A 25,278-nucleotide genomic window follows, 5' to 3' on the forward strand; every position below is an offset into this window, starting at 1 on the left:
CATGCCCGATGGAGGACTCGAACCTCCGACGAGGGAAACCGCAGGAACTGTGGAAGGCGCCCTAGACCGCGCACCTACTCCACCCAGCTCTCTTAAACTGTAGACCTACTTGAATAGCTATTTTGAACTTCTCAAACTAGACTATGCAAAGTGGTGTGAAATCTTTGGGAAGACTGTAACAAAGGAAATTAACAAATACGTACTCGAGATGACGAATATGGCTTATTTCAAAGTTTAAAAACTAATCAGCAAGAATATTGGAAAACTATCAATGGCAAATTGATTTTACGTAAACGTACGTGAAAAGTAGTATAATGCAGCAGTGATTAAAGCTATTTTAACGAAACATGGTTACAGAAGAGTACCTGTCTGTTACTACGAATTATTGCGTAATAACAGATATATAAGCCAACATTTAACAATTATATATAGCCTACAATAAATGGTCTATAGAATGCTTACGGACCAGCAAAGTGAAAGATTCGCTGTATGCAACCCTACCTCCAACGAACTCCATACAAATAAAACAATATTTGAAACGATGGGCAATTTCTTTGTCCCAATATCTTAATTCTGCGAGAGCCTAAGGAGAACCTGTGCCGCTACATAAAGAGAATGGATCACAAATGAAGATTACGGAACGTATCTGTAAATGGTGACCACTTCTAACCAACTTAGTGAACTTAATGACGATCCACCTGCATTGGATTTGCCCTCTTATTGCCACTGCATTGCGACAGGACCTCAGAGCATACTAGTACAAACAGTACAGTGCATTCGCTAGTTCTCCGTGTTGTTTCTAAAATGTGTTACGCCAAATATACATTCTGACATTCTGAGTAGTGTTTGTTTGTTCTAAGTCATGTCTCCTTACCACTTTCGCGCAATGACGCTCTGAGCGTGTTTTTTAGGGAATTGACTAGTTTGAACCTGGGACCTGTTGCTGGTAAAGAGACGCCAGACCACACATGACATGTAGAGTTCAGAAGAGTTCAGTGAGACTAGCGATGATATAACCAAATACTTAACGATTTCCGCGTCAACTCCACTGCAATCCCTGTAACAGAATCTTAATACTAACTAAATTTAGTGGAAGGGGTTCAAGGCTTTCCTATTTTTAGTTTGCTGGTAAACTAACGTCGAAAAAGTAGTTAAGTTTACCATTGGAATTTTTATTCTACTCACAAAACATTGTTTATTAATTGCACTATTGATAAAAGGAAATATTTTATTACAGGATGATAAAAACCAACTGCATTCAACAAAAATGTGAACGAATATTCCCTGAATGGGTTTCCAAGTTGTCTTGTGACAGCCAGAGCGAGAGCACCAGCAGCAGCGAGTACTGTTTGTATAAAGCGTTTATTTTGCATTTTGTTTACGACATTCCACTAAGGAAGGGATTCTATTTGTGTTTATCTGCTCTGCATAGTAACTAACAGTTCTTGATAAAACTTTACGTAGTTTTCGTGTTAGATTTCTTAGTGTTTTCTTGATCGTTTAGAACAGAAAGCGCCCTAAAACCGTCTTTTGTTTGTTTCGCGGCCGTTAGCCACTAGTCACTTGAATCAGCAGTTGTCTTGTGACAGCCAGAGCGAGAGCACCAGCAGCAGCGAGTACTGTTTGTATAAAGCGTTTATTTTGCATTTTGTTTACGACCTTCCACTAAGGAAGGGATTCTATTTGTGTTTATCTGCTCTGCATAGTAACTAACAGTTCTTGATAAAACTTTACATAGTTTTCGTGTTAGATTTCTTAGTGTTTTCTTGATCGTTTAGAACAGAAAGCGCCCTAAAACCGTCTTTTGTTTGTTTCGCGGCCGTTAGCCACTAGTCATTTGAATCAGCAGTTGTCTTGTGACAGCCAGAGCGAGAGCACCAGCAGCAGCGAGTACTGTTTGTATAAAGCGTTTTTGTACTTATTTGCTGCTCTTAGCTTTTAAATAGTTTTTCTGGGAAAACCTAGCGTAGTTTTCGCGTCTCGTATTTCAGTGAGTGTTTCTTTATTATCAGAGTAGCTCATCAGAAGATTATCTTGGGAATTTGTCACCGTATAGAGTAGGGTAAACATAGTCATGTGTAGGGACTGTGGTTGTTGTGAGCGGACGCAAGTAGAATTGGCCACTCTTCGGGGGCAGGTGGAGGCTTTGTCTGTTAGGCTCATCGAGCTCGAGGCGCAGGCGTCGGCTCGTAGTGGCGTTGGGGCAACTGTGGTGAGACCTATGCCTACTTCGGTGGCCTTGGAATCACATGGAACCCCTGATGTCGCTGCGTCTTCCGGCAGTGAGCATCTTACCGGTCAGCCATCACTCCAGGGTGAATGGCGGACAGTGGTGGGCTCGCGCGTGCCTGGCCGAAAGGCGAAGGTGGGATCTGGCCGCGTGGCAGCTGCCTTACCCCTTTCCAACAGGTACGGGGTGCTTCCTAGTGGTGATGACATCGTTTCCGAGCCACCACAGGATGCCTCGCCTGTTGGGCCAGTGGCCGATTCTCCGGCAAGGTCCCGACAGTCACAGAGGGCGGGCCTATTAGTTATAGGGAGCTCCAACGTTAGGCGGGTTATGGAGCCCCTTAGGAAAATAGCGGGTAGGTCGGGGAAGAATGTCAGTGTGCACTCGGTGTGCTTGCCGGGGGGTCTCGTCCGTAATGTGGAGGAGGCCCTTCCGGCAGCTATTGAACGCACTGGGTGTGACCGGCTGCAGATAGTAGCACATGTCGGAACGAATGACGCCTGCCGCTTGGGTTCTGAGGCCATCCTTGGTTCCTTCCGGCGGCTGGCTGATTTGGTGAAGACAACCAGCATCGCACGCGGAGTGCAAGCTGAGCTTAATATCTGCAGCATAGTGCCCAGAGTCGATCGCGGTCCTCTGGTTTGGAGCCGTGTGGAGGGTCTAAACCAGAGGCTCATACGACTCTGCGACTATAATGGTTGCAAATTCATCGACCTCCGTTATTGGGTGGAGAACTGTAGGGCCCCCCTAGACAGGTCAGGCGTGCACTACACACCGGAAGCAGCTGCTAGGGTAGCAGAGTACGTGTGGCGTGCACACGGGGGTTTTTTAGGTTAGAGGGACCCCCCCTTGGGCGAAACGATAAAATACCTGACGGCTTACCAGAGAGGACATTATCATCGTTGATAAAGAACGTCCGTCCTCAGAGATCAAAAACAGGAAAAGTTAACGTAATATTGGTAAACTGCAGGAGTATCCAGGGCAAGGTTCCTGAATTAGTATCTCTTATTGAAGGAAATAGTGCGCATATAGTATTAGGAACGGAAAGTTGGTTAAAACCGGAAGTGAACAGTAACGAAATCCTAGACACAGAATGGAATATATACCGCAAGGATAGGATAAACGCCAATGGTGGAGGAGTATTTATAGCAGTAAAGAATTCAATAATATCCAGTGAAGTTATTAGCGAATGCGAATGTGAAATAATCTGGGTTAAGTTAAGTATCAAAGGTGGGTCAGATATGATAGTCGGATGCTTCTATAGACCACCTGCATCAGCAACCGTAGTAGTTGAGCGCCTCAGAGAGAACCTGCAGAACGTCGTGAAGAAGTTTCGTGATCATACTATTGTAATAGGGGGAGACTTCAATCTACCAGGTATAGAATGGGATAGTCACACAATCAGAACTGGAGGCAGGGACAGAGACTCTTGTGACATTATCCTGACTGCCTTGTCCGAGAATTACTTCGAGCAGATAGTTAGAGAACCAACTCGTGAAGCTAACGTTTTAGACCTCATAGCAACAAATAGACCGAAACTTTTCGACTCCGTGAATGTAGAAGAGGGTATCAGTGATCATAAGTCAGTGGTTGCATCAATGACTACAAGTGTAATAAGAAATGCCAAGAAAGGAAGGAAAATATATTTGCTTAACAAGAGTGATAGGGCACAAATCGCAGAATATCTGAGTGACCACCATCAAACGTTCATTTCTGAGGAAGAGGATGTGGAACAAAAATGGAAAAAATTCAGAAACATCGTCCAGTACGCCTTAGATAAGTTCGTACCGACTAAGGTCCAAAGCGAGGGGAAAGATCCACCGTGGTATAACAATCATGTACGAAAGGTACTACGGAAACAAAGAAAGCTTCATCATAGGTTTAAGAGTAGTCGAATCATAGCTGATAAGGAAAAGCTGAACGAAGCGAAAAAGAGCGTAAAGAGAGCAATGAGAGAAGCATTCAACGAATTCGAACATAAAACATTGGCAAACAATCTAAACAGGAACCCTAAAAAGTTTTGGTCATATGTAAAATCGGTAAGCGGATCTAAATCCCCTATTCAGTCACTCGTTGACCACGATGGCACCGAAACAGAGGACGACCGAAGAAAGGCAGAAATACTGAATTCAGTGTTCCGAAACTGTTTCACTGCGGAAAATCGTAACACGGTCCCTGACTTCAGCCGTCGCACGGACGCCAAAATGGAAAATATTGAAATAAACGATATCGGAATTGAAAAACAACTGCTATCACTTAGTAGCGGAAAAGCATCCGGACCAGACGAGATACCCTTAAGATTCTACAGTGATTATGCTAAAGAACTTGCCCCATTTCTATCAGCAATTTATCGTAGATCGCTGGAAGAACGTAAAGTACCTAGCGACTGGAAGAAAGCGCAGGTCGTTCCCATTTTCAAGAAGGGTCATAAATCAGATGCGAATAATTATAGGCCTATTTCGCTTACGTCAATCTGTTGTAGAATAATGGAACATGTTTTGTGTTCTCGTATTATGACGTTCTTAGATAATACAAATCTCCTTCATCATAACCAACATGGATTCCGCAAACAGAGATCATGTGAAACTCAGCTCGCCCTATTTGCCCAAGAAATTCACAGTGCCGTAGACACTGGCGAGCAGATTGATGCCGTATTCCTGGACTTCAGGAAGGCATTTGATACGGTTCCGCACTTACGTTTAGTGAAAAAAATACGAGCTTACGGAATATCGGACCAGGTTTGTGATTGGATTCAGGATTTCCTAGAAGAAAGAACACAACATGTCATTCTTAACGGTTCAAAATCTGCAGATGTAGAGGTAATTTCGGGAGTACCGCAGGGAAGCGTGATAGGACCTTTATTGTTTACAATATACATAAATGACTTAGTTGACAACATCGGTAGCTCCGTGAGGCTGTTTGCAGATGACACGGTTGTCTACAAGAAAGTAGGAACATCAGAAGACTCGTACGTACTCCAGGAGGACCTGCAGAGGATTAATGCATCGTGCGACAGCTGGCAGCTTTCCCTAAACGTAGATAAATGTAATATAATGCGCATACATAGGGGCAGAAATCCATTCCAGTACGATTATGCCATAGGTGGTAAATCATTGGAAGCGGTAACGACCGTAAAATACTTAGGAGTTACTATCCGGAGCGATCTGAAGTGGAATGATCACATAAAACAAATAGTGGGAAAAGCAGGCGCCAGGTTGAGATTCATAGGACGAATTCTAAGAAAATGTGACTCATCGACGAAAGAAGTAGCTTACAAAACGCTTGTTCGTCCGATTCTTGAGTATTGCTCATCAGTATGGGACCCTTACCAGGCTGGATTAATAGAAGAGATAGACATGATCCAGCGAAAAGCAGCGCGATTCGTCATGGGGACATTTAGTCAGCGCGAGAGCGTTACGGAGATGCTGAACAAGCTCCAGTGGCGGACACTTCAAGAAAGGCGTTACGCAATACGGAGAGGTTTATTATCGAAATTACGAGAGAGCACATTCCGGGAAGAGATGGGCAACATATTACTACCGCCCACATATATCTCGCGTAATGATCACAACGAAAAGATCCGAGAAATTAGAGCAAATACGGAGACTTACAAGCAGTCGTTCTTCCCACGCACAATTCGTGAATGGAACAGGGAAGGGGGGGATCAGATAGTGGTACAATAAGTACCCTCCGCCACACACCGTAAGGTGGCTCGCGGAGTATAGATGTAGATGTAGATGTAGATGTACAATGGATCGAAGGATGACCTATGCCATATCACATCTATAATCTAGATTTAAGTTAAGTTTCATAAAAGAGGAAACTATCAAAATGGTCTACAGTGGCCCTCAATTATCTTTAATTACTTATTTAACTTGTCGTAAATTACAGTGGCTGATGTGGCTTCTCAATAATTATATAACAGAAAATCATTGTGTTTCAGAATTTAACTTCTAATAGCAAATGTGAATACCACGAAGTTTAATTGATGATCGACACCAGTATTGCGTAAAAAGGGGATGTAACAGGTGAGAATTCTGCAGTTCTGAGTGAAGCCTTATGGAGGCACCGCGTGTGTTCATTACCTTGTTGGTGTTTAGGCAGCGTCAGGAGGCAGCGGGCGGCGCAGCTCCACGCACCACGCCGTCTTGGAAGCAACTCTCTCCAAACTTCTTCTTACTACAATTTTCCGAAGCTGCTTTAAATAAAAAAGGTATCTCGCTGTGTTTTCAGCTGACCAATCAGGGTCTCAATGTTAACCTTAAGCTCTGCCTGCAAAACTTTTGTCTATCCAATGAGAAACGTTATACTTTTCGTGGTGGGTCAATGTTTTTAATGTTTGCAATGTAACAGAGATGCGTATAATCTCACGCTAAAACTTTCAGCTGGTGTGGTCCTTTTAGTGTTATCGTAAGATCTATACTGTTCTTCTGGAGGGCTCTATCTTGTAACATGGGCTGGGGGGGGGGTGGTCCTGGCGGTCGGATGGAAACGTGGGTGTCCGTCCCTTATCGTAGGGCCTCCTAGCCTACACGACTCTGCTCTCGGCTTCTGTTCTCGTTTCTTCCCTCAGAATTGCGTGTGTTTCACGGTGGGAAGGTGTGACATGCATTTAGGCGTTCATGTGTTAGTCTGTGGTATTCCATTTGCTCACTTGTTGATCGTATTACTTTGGTTAATTTAATGTCAGGATTTACTCGGAGCTATGTGACATACTGCCGGATTTGCTATCATGTCAGGGATTTCATGCAAAGTGTTGGATTTGCCTGACACCTTACAACATGCACACTTTTGCGTTTAAATCGAGGATTCTTTATTATATACCTGTCAACACTGTGAAGATAAGGGATTTCATGCAAAGTGTTGGATTTGCCTGACACCTTACAACATGCACACTTTTGCGTTTAAATCGAGGTTTCTTTATTATATACCTGTCAACACTGTGAAGATAAATTTTTAGAAACGATTGTCCTATAAACCATTCTACTCCCGTCCACAATTGTTTGAAATAAACGATATTCTACGATACTCACACTGATTGGATTACGTGAACTAGAAGATTAATGTGGTAGCACAATGGAATATTGAATAACAAGTGACACATTAGTAGATGAAGTCGGTAACGCCTCCGCTGTGCCGCCGACGACCGTGTGCTCGTGACGCTGTTGACTGAGCCCCCTTTTCCATCCGGGCTGCTGAACGGCACACCTCCAGCGTCACTGTAATCGAGGATCTAAATTCCATCTGTGTGGTACCGTTGGTCTTCCAGTGAACGACAGTTTCCAGCACGAACACGACCAGCGACACGCAGAGTCCGAGCACCAGTAGAGCGAATTCTCCCTGCACGTGCTTCAGCTGCAGCTTCACCGGGCCATCCGGCGCCTGGGCGTACGACCGCATCCCTACTTGGGCGGCCAGCTGCACTCGTGGGACCAGCCACTTGCGGGCCACCTGCGGAAAACATTCGCAGCACTCAGAGCCTGCCTACGTATTGCCATCCTAACAAGTACATTTCTGGGAATTAAAATTGCGAGACTTGGAAGGGTAGCAAATAATTTACGTGGACAGTTTAGCGGGAAGTATAGATGATTTGGGGATACACAGGGTAATGCAGCTGCCCCTATAGATGTCATTCTATGCAACCCGCAGTGTTATATCTGCTCTTCACAAAACACGCATGAGAGCTTCATATTCTCTGATTCTTTACGTGCAAACTATTAGGCCTACAGTAAAAATGAACGGGAGCTCTTTGTAGGAAATGTAATGCACTGAAATATTGTACTGGGGTACTGCTTCGCTAGAGACCGTATTTTCGAGTTATTGAAGAAAAACGTATAAAAGTGACTTTCAAAAGAAACCCCATTCCCTGACTCAGCCCCCATCAATCAGGATTTCTAGTATTTTATCTACGGCTCTCAGTCCTATCACAAAAAAATTGCGACTGCACGTATTATTTCCCACGTTCGACCTTTTTTGATCTTCATTGACTGGCCGTCTTACACCACCGGTTTGGTCGAGGCAGTTAAAAATTGTAAAATTGTTGTTTGAGTAAACTTTAACTAGCCCGCCGGGATGGCCATGCGGTCTAACGGGGGGCCGAATCGCAGAATAACCCTGGGGGGTCCATTGGGGGGCTGAACCGCAGAATAACCCTGGGTTCGGTGAGGGCGGCGGAGCGATGAAGTGGACTGCGGTAGTCGTCTTGGGTTTGCGGACCACTGCGGCTGCGGCGTGGACGGAGCCTCTCCGTCGTTTCTAGGTCCCCGGTTTACATAACATAACATAAACTTAAACTATCGGTTTTGTAAACTTTAACAGCATATAGTAAACAACTACATCGTTACATTAGTCCGGCCTTCTGACTGCGAAACAACTGTACTTGTAAATAATAAGTCTGGATCGAACTATCTACGTAATTAGTTTTAGCGGAACATTTTAGAAAGTAGCTTTTAATTAATTACGGGCACTTTTAAATTATCATTGTTAAGAAGTAGCCTACTATGCTGGTGGCGTAACATCCCAACCAATACAGACCGAAAAAGATCGAATATCGGGAACAGTTCGTGCAGTCCCAAATTTATGTACAGTGGTAGGAAGGAGCTCCACGGATTACATACGCGAAATCCTGGCTGGTGAGAGATGCCTGTCGGGATGGAGGTGCGACTGAAGGTTACTTTTGTACTTTTTATTGAATAAACCGAAAACCGTGGCCTCTAGCAAAAACGTATCCCAGTACAAACATTAACTCTTAATAGTGGACTCTGGTCTCCTCCTAGAGCCTAAGATCAATGTGATTCGAAATTTCGGAGATTCATGTCCGCCATCTTCAGATGAACGCTGCAGCTGAGGCCCAATGAAAACTGATGATGGTGGACAGATGGAGACTACACTAAATTACAACACCGGGAAAGCCTACGAAGTCACATAAAATTTAAGTACACTACATTTTCCACAAAAATGTCCTCTCCATTTTTTCTGTAGGACTAATAGTTTGCATGTAGCGAGCGAGAGGTCGGAAATCTCGCGCATAGTTTATGAAGGTGTACTATTTCTCTTGGGTTGACTTGGGTTTAAAGAAAATGTAAACTAAATATTACGACAGATTTTATAAATAATCGACAAGTACGTCAAAGAAGAAGAGATAGAACTACAATGGACATGTTATTCCATGGAGTCTTGCGCTTCTATGCATGAGCTATCTTTCCTTTGTCATTCGCTTATCTTATCTGCTTGGATTCGGATCTAAGAGGACGTGCTTGTGTAAAACCCATCTCGCTGTACCAGCTGATAATGTAAGACGTACTAAAAACCCGAAAAATTTAATGGTTATTTTGTCAAAAGAATTTGTGTATGTGGTCAGTCTGTTGTGAATCTGACACCTTTATTGTCTTAAGTACATATGGACCTTAACAAAGAATTTTCATTGTTAGGCGCCATCTTAGAAAAATCTTTAACATTTTTCTTTTAGCTCATCTAGGAGACGTGCCGTCGGTTAGGACAATTAACTTTATTTCAGATCCCACGCGACCGGAGGCAGCTACGAATAATTTAACAATTTTATTTACAGATTTTCTTTATATAACGAGATAAAATCCCAGGCAGAAAAGGTCTGGTCACAGGATTCCAGTTCCATTATAGGATTTCGTTTGTAGATGCTACTTTTGTTATCTTATATTGGGGAATCGAGACGAAACCACGACATTAACTTACGTACTACAGTAGTGTACATGGAACGATCCTAGTGTTGGATAAATAAGAAAAGGAAAATTATTTATAGATGATTACGTAACTACCCTGAGAACTGAACTAGTTTACTGAGTGCTGATACACGTCGGGCAAAATTAAACAACATATTACACTGCTAATAATATTCCCACATTAGTTATTTCTCTTTTATGCTGAGCCATTGCATTAATGTGTGTTTGTTCTTTGTATAAGTCACGGTTGATTTTATTTTATTAGATTGCATTAATAGTCACAAAACAAATAATTTTTTTTATTTTATTACATTACAAAGGCCAGATATAACATTGCGGATTGAATAAAACGATTTTGATAGGGGCAGCTAAATCACCCTGTCTAGTGTGGCAAACTCGGTATACTGAACTGCAGATACACTCGCTCTAACCGGGCCGCTATCGAGTCAAACTGAGAGACTGGATAACAGATAGGGGTACTTCATCACAATACTGCTTCCGTACCAGAGTACATCACTAGTAATTGCTGAAGAGCAGTGGCATTTCAGTCTGCTGGTAGCCCGTGACTACGTCTGTTCACTGGGTGAGAGATCTGGAGAGTGTACTGGAATGTTCAGTACTCCCAGTATCGAGGTTGATCAGGACGTAACAGGCATCACGATCTCTCCCTATAAATGTCATAAGTCAATGATCACGCGATATTGTTTGTGGTTAAGAGATTTCTGAGACTTCTGCAATTAGCAACAGTCCTATGGAACATGAAGAAACATACAAAACTACATTAGTCAACATTAGAGAATCAATAAATCAAATAAGGATTTAACAATCTGTATAGACAAATATATATATGTCCGTTTCCTTCAAAATCTTGCGTCTCCAAATGTTCTTATGTGCTAGATAATACGAATATAAAACTGCCTGTAAGAATGAAACTGTCGAACAAAGTAAGTGAAATCTTCACTGAACTTTACCTAAACTCACCCTTTAAACAATTTTTAAATGCAGTGTTTAACTGTATTATATTACTATAATGTATTACGTACAAGTGGCCCTAACTAATTAGCTTAGCTTACCTGTGGCAATGGAGACGAGTTATTGCTCGAAGTGTTGAACATAAAAATACAGCGCAGCGGCATATCAGCTCAATATCAGGAAGCTTTGCGAAGTGCAATTCAAGGACGTGCCACTATTGTTAGCAGATCATGCTTCAGTTTTAACCACTGTGTTCCGCAAAGTACAGTGTGTCCATTCACACATCAAATTATTAGACGGTGGTGGATACTGAGTTTGCTGATTGAGGTAAAGGGGCTAGCATTCAAAAACTATATTGAAACTCAAATATCCTCCTTTGCAGTTGTAACGATTCTTACAAAACTTACTTATTTTTACAGATATGACTCTGTCATGAAATTAATTATTGAAAAGGTAACGGAGTGATAATTCTAAACCTCTGAGTGCAGTCCATGAGAATAGGTTATTCAGATCTGTACAATGAAACTACTAACCCGAACCTAGAAAGAGAAATCCCAGTAAAACTTTCGGTTTTCCAAACTCATCGTAAATTACAGATAAGCAGGCAGTGCTCAGCAATGTGTCCATCACACGACTCATTCACTTCTCACAGAATGCCACTGGCAACAAAATATCACAGTGATTGTATTCATAATCTCTGCGGCATAACATATCGGCTGTTGAAGACTAGTGTTTGAGAAATGTCCACCCTACAAATATCGAGTACGAGACATCGAATGAAAACATTTAGTCTATATCACATTTCTTGAATACCAAAGATAAACTACAGGTATTACACATCGTGAGTGGAGATCGAGATGTGGATGATGGATCGAGAATGATGAGGAATATATTTGTGGAAAGTGAGTGAAACCTGGGATTTAAGTGTTAGGATAGGGGTGGGATGACAGCTGGACAAGGAAAGAGAGGGTTAGAGCCTTTCTTTGTCGTGATTTGGGCACAGTAGGTTACTGTTGGTTGGTAGAGTGATGGATCCCGAAAATGAGTTAATGGTCTAGGAGGGAAAAGCGATTGAAATTCCTTTGGTGAGTAAATGGAATGCGTGGAGATGAAGGGGAGGTGCGGCCTGTTAATAGAGGTGCGGTAGCAGGGAGGGTTCTCAAGGATGCAGAGGGGGGGGGGGATTATCGTGACTATTGGGCGTCGAGTCTCACGTTTACAGACGATGTGTAAATGTGATTAACTGGTACAGGAGGTGGGTGTGAATGTGTAAGCAGATGGAGAAGGCAAGGCCGAATAAACGACGTTCTAGGTTTGTGTGGGATTCGTAGTATTTAGGATGGGGATGAGGTCCACGCAACACTGGCATAGGTAGGATGGGACAGATGAGGGTTTTGTAGGTTTCGTAGAATGTTAAGGAAATTAATCCCTGTGTCCATCCTGTTAGCAGTTTTAGTCTATTGTGACTTTCTTTTGTCTGGTGAATAGTTTTGGATTTTAGGCTGCTTTCCGATCGAGTCGAAAGTATATTATCTGATCAAAAGTATCTGGACAGGAATTAGTGGGTATTAATGTGTGGCCTACATGCCCTTCGCCCTTATGACAGCTTGAATTCTGGTGGGGATACTTTCAGTGAGGTGTCTGAGTGTTTATGGAGGAATGGTAGCTCATTATTTCTCAAGTGGCGAAATCTGCAAGAATATAATGTAGGTCCCTGTGGTCTGAACTGTTGTCGATGTTGTAACTCATCCCAAATGTGCTCCTTTGGGTTCAAGTTGGGACTCCTGTGGGACAGTCCATTTCAGAATTGTGATTGTGCACGAACCATTGCCTCACAGTTGCAGCTTTATGACAATCTATTATCATAATCATGCAATCATTGTCTCCTAACTGTTTCTTTACAGTACACAGAACGTAGTGCTGGAGAATGTGTTCATACCGTTCCATATTTACATTTCATTAAGAGCAGTAAAGGGACCAAACCTTAAATACGAAAACCATACCCATACAGTGACTTTCGTACTTCACTGTTGGCTTTAAAAATGATGAGAGGTACCGTTCTCCCATTCATTCGCCAAACTCAGACCTCAGACCGCAGACCTCCCGCAAGGTATATGTCGATTCTTCACTCCATAACACACTCTTTCAGCCACTCACTGTCCAGTGCCAAGTCCGCACTACGTAGGACGTCCCGCTGTTTTTGGTCCGAAACGTATTATAGTGTTTTAGGTAGGATGACTAGGTAACTGTGGACTGTGATATAAATGTCACGGGGATGAGTGGTGGTTATAGCCGGTGGAAGCCATTATATAGATGTCTCTATAAGCAAATACAATTTCATATGTATGCCAGATCAGAATTAGGTTGACTTAAACTGAAGTACAAGAGTACGTTATATTATTAAATTACTGACGCGAATTATAAAAAATTAAAAAAGATATTACTAAATAACATCGCCACATGTACTCGTATGATTGACTGCAGTCAATAGCGTGTAATAAGATGTGATTTCGGAGATAACAAGGGTGTGAAAGACGTTATCGACGTAATAAGCGAACGCAGATACACACGCTAGACATATAATAGATTTGTGGCATAGTGTTAAGAAGCAATTTTTGATATTGCAGACAATCCAGTGACGGGACGTCGATTGCAAATAATGTATTGCCGAAGTTACAGTTTGAGTTCATTGAGGATTCTGACCTAGAGAAAGCTATTAACACGAACAGTGAGAATGTACTTAATTCATTAGGTAACAGATTTGAAGCTACTGGCATTTTCTGTGACCCCTTAAAATCCGCCGGCCGCAGTGGCCGAGCGGTTCTAGGCGCTACAGTCTGGAACCGCGCGACCGCTACGGTCGCAGGTTCGAATCCTGCCTCGGTCATGGATGTGTGTGATGTCCTTAGGTTAGTTAGGTTTAAGTAGTTATAAGTTCAAGGGGACTCATGACCACGGCAGTTATGTCCCATAGTGCTCTGAGCCATTTTTTGAACCTTAAAATCCTTTGAGTGGATGAATCGCAGCGTTCTGTTCAGTAATATTATGTTGCTACCGGCACTGCTGTGAAACAGTACGAATCTTACCTAACTAACACTAAACACATGATGTCGTTGCGAAATTCCTGTAGAGTAAGTAATCACTCTTCATCCGATTGGTAATTAATTACCTGTGGTATTCCTCAGGGTTCGATCGGGGTCCTGCTACTTTTCTTGAATCTATTAATATATCTCTCGTCTATTACATTGCCAGACTTGTTTCGTGTGCAGATCATACAAACATTTCAATAAATAGCAAGTCAAGTACATATTTGTGAATGTCTGGTAATCAAATTTCTCTAACATTCGTAAATGCTTTAAAGCTAATGCACTGTCACTAAACGTTGAAAACACCATCTATATTGAACTCAGAACCTGGAAGACATTTTCTTCCAGCATGTGTATAACACGTGAAGACATGCAGATCGAAGAGGTTGACTGTGTTAAATTTCTGGGATTATAACTCGATATTAAATTCTGTTGGGGAGGGCATACTACAAAGTAGATGAAGCGTCTAAATAAATATGTACACTCCTGGAAATTTAAATAAGAACACCGTGAATTCATTGTCCCAGGAAGGGGAAACTTTATTGACACATTCCTGGGGTCAGATACATCACATGATCACACTGACAGAACCACAGGCACATAGACACAGGCAACAGAGCATGCACAATGTCGGCACTAGTACAGTGTATATCCACCTTTCGCAGCAATGCAGGCTGCTATTCTCCCATGGAGACGATCGTAGAGATGCTGGATGTAGTCCTGTGGAACGGCTTGCCATGCCATTTCCACCTGGCGCCTCAGTTGGACCAGCGTTCGTGCTGGACGTGCAGACCGCGTGAGACGACGCTTCATCCAGTCCCAAACATGCTCAATGGGGGACAGATCCGGGGATCTTGCTGGCCAGGGTACTTGACTTACACCTTCTAGAGCACGTTGGGTGGCACGGGATACATGAGGACGTGCATTGTCCTGTTGGAACAGCAAGTTCCCTTTCCGGTCTAGGAATGGTAGAACGATGGGTTCGATGACGGTTTGGATGTACCGTACACTATTCAGTGTCCCCTCGACGATCACCAGTGGTGTACGGCCAGTGTAGGGGATCGCTCCCCACACCATGATGCCGGGTGTTGGCCCTGTGTGCCTCGGTCGTATGCAGTCCTGATTGTGGCGCTCACCTGCACGGCGCCAAACACGCATACGACTATCATTGGCACCAAGGCAGAAGCGACTCTCATCGCTGAAGACGACACGTCTCCATTCGTCCCTCCATTCACGCCTGTCGCGACACCACTGGAGGCGGGCTGCACGATTTTGGGGCGTGAGCGGAAGACGGCCTAACGGTGTGTGGGACCGTAGCCCAGCTTCATGGAGACGGTTGCGAATGGTCCTCGCCGATACCCCAGGAGCAACAGTGTCCCTAATTTGCTGGGAAGTGGCGGTGCGGTCCCCTACGGCACTGCGTAGGATCCTACGGTCTTGGCGTGCATCCGTGCGTCGCTGCGGTCCGGTCCCAGGTCGACGGGCACGTGCACCTTCCGCCGACCACTGGCGACAACATGGATGTACTGTGGAGACCTCACTCCCCACGTGTTGAGCAATTCGGCGGTACGTCCACCCGGCCTCCCGCTTGCCCACTATACGCCCTCGCTCAAAGTCCGTCAACTGCACATACGGTTCACGTCCACGCTGTCGCGGCATGCTACCAGTGTTAAAGACTGCGATGGAGCTCCGTATGCCACGGCAAACTGGCTGACACTGACGGCGGCGGTGCACAAATGCTGCGCGGCTAGCGCCATTCGACGGCCAACACCGCGGTTCCTGGTGTGTCCGCTGTGCCGTGCGTGTGATCATTGCTTGTACAGCCCTCTCACAGTGTCCGGAGCAAGTATGGTGGGTCTGACACACCGGTGTCAATGTGTTCTTTTTTCCTTTTCCAGGAGTGTATATTAGGAATAAGAATTATGTCAGATGGAGGAATACAAATTTAAAATATTGCATGCTTTGCTTTTTTTCATTCCATTATTTCATATGGGATCACAATCTGGGGCAACTCATCAAACTAAGCAAAAGCGTTTAAAGTGCAAAATCGTGTAATAAGACTTATTTGTGGTGTAAATGCAAGAACATCATGTAGAAAGCTGTTAAAGGAACTGCGTATTGTAACCACTGCTTCTCAGTATATTCAATCCTTAATGATGTTTGTTGCAAGCAATATGTCTCTATTTCCACCCAATAGCTCCATATATAGCATAAGTATTAGGAATATGAACAATCTATATAAACGCCTAAAATCACTTTCCTTTGACCAAATAGGGCTCTAATATGCAGGAACACACATTTTCAATAAATTGTCAGAAACGGTTAAAAACTTGGTTTCAGATAAAGCACAGTTTGAAAGACTTTTCGATACGCTACTACTTTTACTTTGAAGATAAATATCTTAACAGTAGTCTTAGAACAGTTTCAGTATAAATATCTTTTAGTTATTAGTTTTGATAGCACTTGGTCACAACAGTGAAGATTAGCTGTTTTGTGTGTTTATGAATTTATTAAAAATGCATAACTACGTTGCATTCTGAAAGTGCATAAATTCTGTAAATATTAGCAGTTACAAATTGCTATATTTATTCACATACTTCGACAATCTATTGACAAATTATGAGAAAGGTGAGTATCATATTTAAATGTTCTATGTTTTTCATGTTATACTTTCTGATATATCCCACACTCACGAGAATCATCTCATTTTTGGTCTATGCAACGAAAACTAAATCTAAACTAATCTAAAACAATTAGCAATTTTTAATAACTGGGAAATGGCTTGGGTTTTTAAAAACAAAATGATAGTCACAGGCATACATCATCAATTCGAGATCGAAGATCCACAATTGAATACATAACTGTTAACCAAAAAGAATCATTGTGGGTAACTGACATAAGATTACATTAAGGAAGTGACATCTTTTCCTACGAATATTTCTCAATTTCTAAAAATAATATTCTGGACAATGGAGAAGAAATAATAACACTGATAGAAATAAAAATACGACACTTAAAGTACACTTACTAAAATGTAAAGGCATACAACCATTATATGCAAAAAGAGGAAATGAATAAATGCTAATGAAAGTTGCTTCCGCAAATATTAATGAAGAATGAGAGAATATAAGTAGTAGCTTACAGAATCCTACTTTCGAAGCACTGGGAAAAAGATTTAAAACATGTGATAACAAGAGGTTAGGAGGGAATTAAGAGCAGAATATTATTAACAAAGAGAAATTGCTAAATAGGAACAAAAGAAAGCACCTAGTGCAATTTGTGCCAAATATATAAGTAAACCAGAAAATTACATTTAGGGCAAAAAGGAATTGCCTGTACGGAAATGAAACATTTGAACAGACAAGAAAAAGATGTATCAATCATTAACATAGTCAAAAATAAACAATGTGAAGAAATTTATAAGAACTTTTCTTATGACCACAACTTGATGGAACAAACAGAAATGTATGTAGGTGGGAGAGAAATAGATTTGCTAATATTAACAGAATTTGAAGAATCTTTAAAACCAATGAAGAAACAAATGTGGCTAATATAAATGACATTAACAGTGATTTATTAAAGTATAGCAGATTCTCCTACAACTACGAAATTTCGGATTTCCTAAGTATTTTCTTGGAGAATACGGGATATTGTCGAAACAATTTTAACTAGAAACCAGAGTGGTTTCAAATTATGACGAACAACAATGGACCATACATTTATAAATAGAAGAAGAGAGCTTAACAATGAGACATACATAGCTTCTAGCAACTATGTCAAGGCGTTAGATAGAGTTTAATTTTAAACGAAAATGAAATTCCACAACACTTAATCCAGAATATAAAAATCTGTACAACGAAAGTAATTTGTTATAGAAACTGCTAACAAAATAAGTAAGAACTGCATTGTAACCAACCATGGAGTTAGGCAAGGTTTGCAGTCTTTCCCCAATCAAATCCAGTTTATATATAAATTATATTATTAAAATGTGGAATTAGGAAAGAAAATAACCACGAAGAAACAGAATGAGATGAGAACCATTATACAAAACCATTAATGTATGCTGTCTGTCAGTTTTCAATATCCACCTCAGAAGAAGAAATAAAGAGAGATATTTTCAAATTAATCCAAACTGATAAAAATTGTAAGTTAATGGCATTAAAAAGATACGATCATTAAATGGTGGTAGAAGAATAAATAATCAAGAATTACGTCCTTCTAACTACATGACCAGCCACGATTCTTTGCACTATGATGAAGTTATAAAGAATGAAACACCAAAATTATGGGGTGTCTGTACGACAAATAAAATGGGATTATACGTAACAAATGTAAAGATATGCTAAAGAAATTTTATAAAATACAAACTCTCCCATTGAGGTTTCATGGGTCTGAATCATAGACCGCAAATAAGAAAAATGTAAATTTGTAGTGACGTCATAAATACAATTCCTCAGATCAGTTAAAGGATTTAAACTAGAAGACGAATTAAGAAACGAAGATATTAAAAATGAGATTAAACAACTTACAATAACAGATGAAATCGATTCATATAAGTAGAAATGGAACACATAAACAGTACGCAATACGGCAGATATCCTATAAAAACTTTGAAACATATACCAAAGGGTTAGAAAACGTAATTCAGCCCAGGGAACTATGGAGCTAAGAAAACTCAAACTGGAACGCGTTCCTTGAACCAAACCCATGAACTTAAATGATCATGGTGATGATCATGACAATGATAATCACCTGATTATCGAATAAAGAGCACTGTGTAAAGTACGGCACGTTATATCAATATTTGGCAGTAACAATCCGTAGAGGTATGGAGTGGAACGAGAATGTAGGCCCAGTTGTAGGTGAAGCAAACGACAGGCTACGACGGATGGATAGGACATTGGGAATATGTTATTTGTTATTTTTTTCAACACTTCTCACATCTCCGATATAGGCATTTCGCTTTAATTGCTAAAAACGCTGATTCCAAGAGCAATTTCGAATCCAAGATCGTTATTAAATGGCTAATTTTATGTAGAGTGTAACAAAAAGATACGACCAATCTTTCGGGCAACATCCCTCGCACATAGAGAAATAAAATGTGTTACTCTGACGTGGGTCTGCTAACACTATACTTATATTCTATAGCTCGTTTTCTACTTCCCTTCATAATGACAGTAATCACGGGAAAACACACAGAAACAGAACGTTCCACGTTACATGAAATGTTACAGTACGCTTTTCGTTATGTTTCGTTAGAAGATGTAGTAATTTGTAACCCTTCGGTTCACCGCCAGTATTTGCTGTTGCTATAGAACTAAGGTAATGTTGTCATGTGACTCGCTACATTGCTCGTGTTATAATGTGTTAGTTGCCCACATGTTTTGACAAGCAACTAAATTCATTGTTGACATGCTGGTAATTTCATTGCTCTATTAGCATGTATCACTTTGCATAAACTGCTTAGAGTTCGTCACGGATTGTCTAAGCACGTAGCATGAACTGTTGGCTGTGCATCAGAGACTGTACACACACATAGACTCAAGCCTTTAGTGTTTACCACTGATTCACCACTGACTTGGTTTCCAGTACAGTTCAATGGACGTGTACTCAGATGTGGAGTTGGCAGATGCCCATTTGCTGTAGGAATCTGCAGATGCTAATGATCCTAGCGCCACGAGAGGAGTTCGTTGGAAGCAATTGATCGTCTTCTTAGGGAGCATGGGACGTTTGAGCCTGCTATTCGCTTCTCGGGGAGGCCATAAAGGACTGGGACACATCAACTGGAGAGGGAACTTCTTCGTGCTGTTGGGAGGCGTACAAGGAAATATCAGCTGGAGGAGGAACTTCTTCGGGCAGTTGACGAAAACCATAGTGTCAGCGTAAGACAGTTAGCGACAATAAGCAGCGTTCACCACATGACTGCCCTGAAGAATGATACATAAGAAACTCGTCTATGCGAACGAAGTACAAGGTTTTCAGGCAATACACTGTAGCTGATGTTTCTGCGCGGCTGCATTTCAGCGAATGGTTCATTCAGCAATGTCAGCCCTCATTTTATCGTAAATTTGCTCTTCACAGATGAGTCTCAGTATTAACCTGATCAGATTGTAAATGTTCTCATTTAGCACACTTGCGCCATCGAGAATCCTCACGAAATTGTGCAATCACGTCATCAAGAAAGATTTTTTGTCGGCGTTTGGCCCGTCACTACTGGTGGCCGTTTGTTAGGGCCTTATATACTTCCAATCAGGCTCAATGGAGAAAGTTTCAAGGGAGGAACCATTCTTTCTCGTAGAAAGACTTCACAACAGCGGCAAAACCTGTACTTCGTGACTGATGAAGCTCCTCCTCATTTAAGTGATAAGGTTCTCGGGCTTCTAATAACAGATTCCGTGAACGACGGGTAAGAAGAGATAGACTAATTGCTTAGCCTCCACGCCCTACTACCCTAAAATCACCAGAATTTTATTTGCGAGAGCATTCGAAAACTTCTTCATAAAAAAACCCGATACTGCACGTACAGAGTCTTTGAGTCCGTATTGTGGAATGCTGTGAAACTCTACGCAATTCTCTAGGGATGCATCATCCAATAAGTCATTAATTGCTTGTATCATTGCTAACGGAAAGTATTTTAAACATTTCATTTAGGAAATAGTTTCATACTGTGCGGAAACGTTCTTTTCCTGTTTGTTTCCCAAGATTAATGTATTGAAGACTTGTAGAAAGTGAGCTACAACATGGAAATAAAGCATTTCTGTAGACTGGTTTATATAACATATTTTCTCTTCTACGTGATTGAAATGTTTCTTGAAAATTTGGACATCCCTTTTTTTTGCATACTCTGTATAACAGCTGGAGTTGTGTGAATCCATGAGTGCATAGGACTAACGTGCATTAGAATCAAATCAGGACACCTGATGTCACATGTAACTGGACACCTGATAACAGCCTGGGGGTAACCACAATATTACAGGGACAGGCCAAGATTATGGAGAGACATTACGATGCCTAATACGATGTAGGGAAACCGTTGGCATTCAAAAGACCGCGGATGCAAACCAAATGGGTCCTGCTATGAAAAGAAAAGGCATCCCAGACCATCGCACACGGTTGTCGGCCATAGTATGGCCGACAGACATGTTGGTATCCTAACACTCTCCAGGACCCCTCCGGACATGTACTCGGCCTGAAATCCCATTGACTGGAGTAGAATCGTCTCCATTGATGAGTCACAGTTCTAACTTATTTCCGATTACCAGTGAAGTTACCTGGAGACACCCTGGACAGTGGTGAAATACGGATCTGAATGTCCCTAACTTTTCTGCTTGATAACCAGTACTGCCATTCCTTTTCATAACAAAACCCCTTCGGTGGTCTTCCGTGGCACCCTAACAGCAGAGTGGTATATCGACGATATTCTAGGCACCGTTTTATTCTCCTTCAAGGGAAGGCAGCCTGGGCTTACATTTCGGCAAGATAATGTCCGCCTGCAAAAGGCGAGAGTTTCTAATGCTCGTTCCGTGCTCACCAAACCCCACCTTAGCCAGAAACTTCCCCGCATCTCTCCCAAATTAACAACGTTTGTAGAATTATGGACAGGGCCCCCCAACCAGCTCCAGATATTCACAGTCTAACCCGCCATTGGGCATAATTCGGCCCGATATCTCTCAAGAGGAAACCCACTATCTCTGTCAATGAACGACAAGCTTAATAGCTCCTCGCATAACGGCTATAGATGCAGCAACTAATTAATAACTTGCAAGATTTGTAAAGCTCTTTCTCGTCAATCAACCAGCCAAGTTTTCTGAAACTGTGATCGTTTGTTAGTCTGTACACATACATCATATCTGTACCAACTCGGATAATTCTACCGTGGTCCATTCCAATTTATTTAGTCTTAAGAGTGCATTTTAGGACAAGACGTAACCATGGCTTCTCAGAGGAAGGATGCTGATGGAGGAACTCAGTTAGGGTCATTAATATGCCTGTAATGAGAGATCTTTGACAAGTACATGCCAGTAAGAGCTACTGTAACTAATGAAATTAATATTTTGACATAAATTAATATTACTTTGGAATGATCTATAACTTTTAGGCATCTGACATCAGCAGAAGCTGGTTTGTAAACACACCTGTCCCTCCCACGTGCTTATTATCCCAGCCTCGAAGAGTCTGTCGATGATATCATTGAGCTGTTCAAGGTAAGGCCAACCTTTGCGGACCGCAAACACCACGTTCTCCCAGTAGATATCCTCGCGCATTGGTCGCAACCATTTGCTCAGCGCTTCCTCGTCCATGTAGTCACCAATGGCGAAGTACTCTGTGGGCAAAGAAGGGATCACTTCACACCAAACTAGCCTTTACACTAGCTATCAGTGCAGTTCTATGATACTTTCAAACTTATCTAGCCGGAGAATAAAATTTATTACAACCTGTTGCATTAAATAATACGAACACGGACGTTAATCTGCAAAATAAATTCGGAAGTTTTGTATTTCTGTGAAGGTGCTAAGGTAAATTCACATATCAAATAAGAGAATAATATTGTTTTTGTTAGCTGTGCCTCGAACATTTAGAATATACACATACATGGCACATTAGTTTTGTAGGTGACTATCAGCTCTTCTCATTGCTGCTATCCGGATTTATGTAACAATGGAATTTGAGCTATGGACGAAAATCTGAAAAACTGTAATTATGTATTTACAATCGCTAGTATTACATACTGCAGAAAACTTAGGGTCTAAATTTTGTTTGTGATGTGTGATAATGTTTACTGACATCTTCCACCATGCGGTCCATGTCTCTGTCCTGCGTAATAATTACGCTAAGTTCAATTAAGTACCTTATTCTGTCGCCTTACTTTAACTCATTAAGTACAGGGAAACATTATTCAACTGTATGAGAAAAAGTAAATTAGTTACAAACTACGACGTGCACACACTTTATTGACCATGCAAAGTCACTACAGGTATACGAATTTAGGTTATGACATGTTCGATATGCCTGTCGTCATTGGCTGTGATGTGGCGCAAACGATATTCTGCATGACGCGCTGAAGTGTTGGAACATCGATGCTGTCGATGACCTACTAAAAAGCAGTTTTCAGCTCACCAATGGCTTTGGGGCTATTGCTGAACACCTTGTCTTTAATATAGCCCCAGGAAAAGGAGTCACTTATGTTCAGATCAGGAGAATATGCGAGCCGATCGAGGTCCATGCCAGTGGCTTCTAGGTACCCCAGAGCCAGAATGCGGTCCACAAAGTTCTCCAGGACATCAAACACCCTCCTGCTTACAAATGGTCGAGCTCCGTCTTGTCACTTGGATAATTGGTATGAAATTATTTCTCGAGACCTCCAATACCGTTGGGCAGTCACCGTGCCATCAAGGAATATCGCACGGATAATTCCGTGACTGGACACTGTACACCACACAGTCACCCGTTAAGGGTGAAGAGACTTCTCGATCGCGAAATGCCGAATCTCAGTCCTACCTAGTGCTCCAATTTTGCTTATTGACGGACCTATCCTAATGAAAGTGGACTTCGTCGCTAAACCAAACCATGCATGCGCAAACTTATTCCCATCATGACCCGCTGGGCCAACGATGCAGTTTGAATGTCCTAATGTAAACCGTTCAGAAATATGACGATTTTATATCATATAGTTCAATAATTGTCACCCTGTACGCAAGTAAAAATTATAATCGCCCGTTTTACGTATCTCGATCAGTGCCTTCTATCTTTTTGTAGTTTACTTGTTACAATTTTTATTAGAGATATGGTCAGGATCCGCTGCAAATATGTCATTGGCTCAATAACTAATTAAATTCATTTCATTTGCATTGTCAGTCTATACATCAATTGAAGCATCCCGCTTTGCCATTAAATCTGTGTGCAGTACGCTGCTGTAATTTCAGATGTCTACATCCACATACCCAAAAACGTACAGAGCTATCTAGTGCATTGCGGGTGCTGCAGCAGGTGACGTGACGTCAAGTCCAGACCAGAGCGAGTTTAACAGAAGGACATCAGTGACCGGCTCCCGCATGGGTCCTTCTGCCAAGTGTCAGCACTGCATGATGTTCAAAACAAAACTACCTCCGATTTCTTTAATATCTGTCGTGTTTGAGTACCTCCACCTACCCTGTTTTTCGCACTGTGGTTCAGACAAGGAAATTTGCACTAAATCTCATCGTCCCACCAAAGAGAGCCATAGATTTGTTGGGAAAAAAGTTAACAAGAGCATTAATTTGGGCAGTTGTAAAATCAGCATGTGCGGCACGTTTCTTATGCCTTACAATCCTAACATACATTAAATCTTGCGTGTGACTCTTCATACCAAAACATGTACAAAATAAACCATTAACCTTGTGTGCATCTGTGTATATGCCAGTGCGACACTTTCTAAACAAGAAAGAAAAATATTTAATTATTGGAACTCTATCCCAATCAGAGCCAGTGCTCAAAACTCTACAAACTGAGCTTCTGCTCAAAAGAATAAACAGAATAATCTTCTGAAAGCATAACAGTTTTCGGCCTCAAATACCCCTTCCAGATTGATTTGCATATCATTTAGCAACGGTTTGTATGTTGCTATATACACATTTTGAGTTTACACATGCTACGAAGCACTAAAGTGACATTTCACTTACGCCACGTAGCAAATGATGCAATCTAAATTGCACGCACTACGTCTGACGTTAGCGCACGTTTTGTTCAGATATCAGTAGGCTCAGTGCAGCCAACATCACTGCAAGTGCAACGAACATCGCTGCGTCAACCTTCAGGCCCGCCAGCCTTTTTCTGTGTGACCGTTCTCTTCACACTGAAAGCACACCGACCATAGCCTGCATTCGTTAGAGAACATATTCTCACACCTAGCAAACGCGTTCGCAAAGAAGATATTACTCAGAAACCAACATATCAGCCGTCACATCACTGCAACGAATTAAAAGAAAATGTAAACCTGATTTACATCTGACACTTACACAAAGAAAGAAGTACATTAAATCTAGCGCCACCTCCACACAACAAAATAAGTTTGTCAACTAATCAAAACATTATACACAACAAGTCATTAATACCTGTGGTGTCACCGCCAGATACCACACTTGCTAGGTCGTAGCCTTTAAATCGGCCGCGGTCCGGTAGTATACGTTGGACCCTCGTGTCGCCACTGTAAATGATTGCAGACCGAGCGCCGCCACACAGCAGGTCTAGAGAGACTTCCTAGCACTCGCCCCAGTTGTACAGCCGACTTTGCTAGCGATGGTTCACTGACAAATTA

The 25,278-nt window shown here is 41.9% G+C and overlaps 1 protein-coding gene across 1 annotated transcript in view; it reads right to left on the minus strand.

Moving 5' to 3' along the window:
• Positions 1-7,333: 7,333 nt before the first annotated feature.
• The window catches only part of LOC126456600 (glutamate receptor 1-like), a 192,915-nt gene continuing 174,970 nt past the window's right edge, over positions 7,334-25,278 (minus strand). The window contains exons 7-8 of the mRNA XM_050092345.1: positions 22,121-22,308; positions 7,334-7,681 (exon numbers count right to left, since the gene is read on the minus strand). Of these exons, the coding sequence (XP_049948302.1) occupies positions 7,334-7,681; positions 22,121-22,308 (536 nt within the window). The remainder of the gene's footprint in view (positions 7,682-22,120; positions 22,309-25,278) is intronic.

The sequence above is a fragment of the Schistocerca serialis genome, chromosome 2 (assembly GCF_023864345.2).
Source record: "Schistocerca serialis cubense isolate TAMUIC-IGC-003099 chromosome 2, iqSchSeri2.2, whole genome shotgun sequence".
NCBI classification, from domain to species: domain Eukaryota; kingdom Metazoa; phylum Arthropoda; class Insecta; order Orthoptera; family Acrididae; genus Schistocerca; species Schistocerca serialis.